General features: G+C 41.5%; 1 protein-coding gene across 1 annotated transcript; it reads left to right on the top strand.

The window, feature by feature from the left end:
- The first annotated feature begins 123 nt into the window (after positions 1-123).
- On the top strand, positions 124-3,000 carry LOC128982629 (uncharacterized). Its single transcript, XM_054401579.1, has one exon. It carries the CDS (start codon positions 124-126, stop codon positions 2,998-3,000), a length of 2,877 nt encoding a protein of 958 aa, XP_054257554.1.
- The last annotated feature ends 367 nt before the right edge of the window (positions 3,001-3,367 follow it).

Below are 3,367 nucleotides of genomic sequence, written 5' to 3'. Positions count from 1 at the left end.
GGTGAATGTTACTATTTACCCCACCATGGAGTATTTAAGGAGAATCCCCCTAATTCCAAAATACGAGTCGTATTTGATGGTAGTTCCAAAACAAACAATGGCGTCTCCCTAAACGATATAATCATGCCTGGCCCTAAGTTGCAGAATGATATTAGTGATGTCTTGCTGTACTTTAGGTGTCACAAGTTTGTGTTCACTTGTGATATACGACAGATGTATCGCCAGATTCTGGTGGCTGAAGATGACAAGAAATATCAGTTAATCTTTTGGCGATCCAACCCTGATGAATCCCTTCAAGTCTTAAAGCTAAATACCGTCACCTACGGTCTCAACTGTTCCCCCTTCATTGCGATCAGAACATTACAACAATTGGTCAAAGATGAGGGTCACTCATACCCCAAGGCGTCTGAGATTCTAACTAAATCAATATTTTATGACGACATCATCGCTGGAGCAGAAAGTCTTGATGAAGCTTTGTCTGCACAGAATGAACTCAAAAACTTGCTCTCTAGAGGAGGTTTTGAACTCCGAAAATGGATTAGCAACGCACCCCAACTATTGGACCAAGTCCCAATTGAACACAAAGAGACTCCAGTGGAGTTAACTGAAAATAGTGAAGCCTTCTTCAGTGTCCTAGGTCTAAAATGGACTCCAGAGTCCGACATGCTTTCTTACAAGGTTAAGGATGTTGAAATAAGTGCTATACTTACAAAGAGAAGAATATTATCTACAATCGCTAAACTGTACGATTTACCAGGATTTCTTACACCCGTAATTTTCTGGGCAAAAACACTTATTCAGTATCTCTGGACAACAGGGCTAACTTGGGATGAACCTGTTCCAAATGATGTTAGAACCAAGTGGCATTCATTCTTAGAAGAACTCCCAATAATTCAAGAATTAAGAATTCCACGCTACATTTCTACTTCTCTGCATACGGCTGTGCAACTCCACGGCTTCAGCGATGCTTCAGAGAAAGGCTACGCCGCTGTTGTCTACCTTCGTGTCACTGACTCTCAAGAGAATACAAGGCTCTATCTCATCGTCTCTAAATCAAAAGTCGCTCCTTTGAAAAGAATTTCTCTGCCACGGCTTGAACTTTGTGGCGCTCACTTACTGGGAAAACTTCTTCAATATTCTTCAAACATACTCTCTGCTCATATGAAGATTGAATCAATATATGCTTGGTGTGACTCCACAATTGTCCTAACCTGGATACGTACTCTTCCATACCGCTTGAAAGTCTTCATTGCCAATCGTATTTCAGAACTCCAAGAATTGGTCTCTCCTCACTCATGGAATTATGTCAAATCTCAAGACAACCCGGCAGATTGCGCCACTCGTGGTCTTTCACCCTCTCAACTTGTGACTCATCATTTATGGTGGAATGGACCGGAATGGTTACAGTCATCGCCAGATTCTTGGCCTAAGCCAAAATTCACACCTGTTATTGATGATGACACTCTTGAAATAAGGCCAAATCCTCTAAACGTTCTAGCAACCACAGAGAAGATTAAACTCACTGATTTTGATGTACTAGAAAAATATCCATGTTTCAGGAAACTTGTAAACGTCATGGCATATATATTGCGATTCATTCATAATCTGCAAGCCAATGATCCCCGCATCGGACGACTTACTTGCCAAGAAACTTCTTCAGCGAAATTAAGAATTTTCAAACTCATACAAAATACATCATTTAAGGATGACATCTCTGCTCTCAAAAAGGGATCTCAATGCAGCTTAAAACTTGCTCGTTTATCCCCATATATTGATGACAGTGGAATAGTGCGAGTAGGCGGCAGGTTGAAACATTCCAACCTTACACAAGATGCGAAACATCCAGTTTTGTTACCTAAATCTCACTGTGCTGTCAAACTGTTGATTATGCATTATCACCTAAAGCATCTACACGCAGGCCCTCAATTGCTGCAGTCTATTCTGTCTCAAGAGGTTTGGATATTATCAGCCCGCAGCGTGATAAGATCTGTGATTTTCAAGTGTCAAAGATGTTTCAGACTTAAGCCTGTAAACAAACCTCCACTGATGGGAGATCTTCCTGAAACTCGATTAAAACCTGTAAGGCCATTCTATCACACTGGCATGGACTATAGTGGACATTTTGACATTAAAGTTCATTCAACTAGGAACGCTCAACGGTTAAAATCATACCTCTGCCTCTTTGTATGTTTTGCTACGAAAGCTGTGCACCTAGAAATTGTAACAGACCTATCTGTAGACTCCTTCATAGCTGCACTAAAACGTTTTGTTTCTCGTCGTGGATTGTGTGCCCACTTATACTCAGATTGCGGGACTAACTATGTTGGAGCCTCAAAGCAACTCATGAAAACTTTTCAGAATTTCATCAAGGAATCAAACACTAAAGATGCTCTTAACAACTTCGCGTTAGATCACTCAATAAATTTTCACTTTCAACCACCAGCCGCTCCCCACCAAGGAGGCCTATGGGAGAGTGCTATAAAAAGTTCTAAATATCATCTGAAAAGAGTCATAGGCGATAGAGTTCTAACACTAATGGAAATAATAACACTCGCCACACAGGTGGAGGCTGTACTCAACTCGAGACCTTTGACAGCATTATCCGCAGATCCATCCGACATCTCAGCCCTTACTCCGGGTCATTTTCTTATCGGCACTTCGCTTGTGGCAGTACCGGAACCAAATCTTGAAGAGGTTCCCGAAAATCGTCTCAACCATTGGCAAACTGTACAAGCCCTACATCAACGCTTCTGGCGACGTTGGCATCAAGAATATTTACATCAGCTACAACAAAGAAAGAAATGGGAAAAGCCCAACAAGAATCTAGAAGTGGGTGATCTCGTTATAATTCAGGACCCTAGAACACCACCACTGCTTTGGCCTCTTGGACGCATAGTGAAGACTTCGCCTGGATCGGACGGCATCGTCCGAGTTGTCACCATCAAGACTCAGCGGGGAACCTCCTGTCGTCCTTCTACCAAGGTGTACCCGCTCCCCTGATCTCATTATCAGACCAAACAAAATGTTTATTCTATTTTCAAACATATTTCTATTTCAATGTTATGTATATATATTTAATCTATGTTTCTTATATTTCAATGTCAATCTTTATTCATTATGTGTCACTTTGTAACTTTCTCAATGTTTTGAACCATGTATGGTTCAAGGCGGGCGGCATGTTCCGTATTCAAGCGCTACCTAGATATTTCCAGACGTTTCATATCATACAATAACCTTTGTCCTGTCACGTGATGTCTGGAAACCCCAATCTCGCCCCAGTTCTCTTGCATTCATGCAACTACTAACATGTCCCCGGCACAATTAACTCCCAATTGCTGCTCTCATCTCTTAACCCCAAAGTATATTT

This window comes from Macrosteles quadrilineatus, unplaced genomic scaffold, assembly GCF_028750875.1.
Source record: "Macrosteles quadrilineatus isolate MER2022 unplaced genomic scaffold, UCM_ALF_1.0 Scaffold_812__1_contigs__length_30776, whole genome shotgun sequence".
Lineage (NCBI taxonomy): Eukaryota > Metazoa > Arthropoda > Insecta > Hemiptera > Cicadellidae > Macrosteles > Macrosteles quadrilineatus.
Note: the sequence above shows the minus strand (reverse complement) of the source record. Positions and strands in the feature narration are given on the sequence as shown.

Bases quoted from the DNA above. Each gene is read 5' to 3' on its own strand.
- LOC128982629 (XM_054401579.1), top strand. From the start codon at position 124: ATGCCTGGCCCTAAGTTGCAGAATGATATTAGTGATGTCTTGCTGTAC.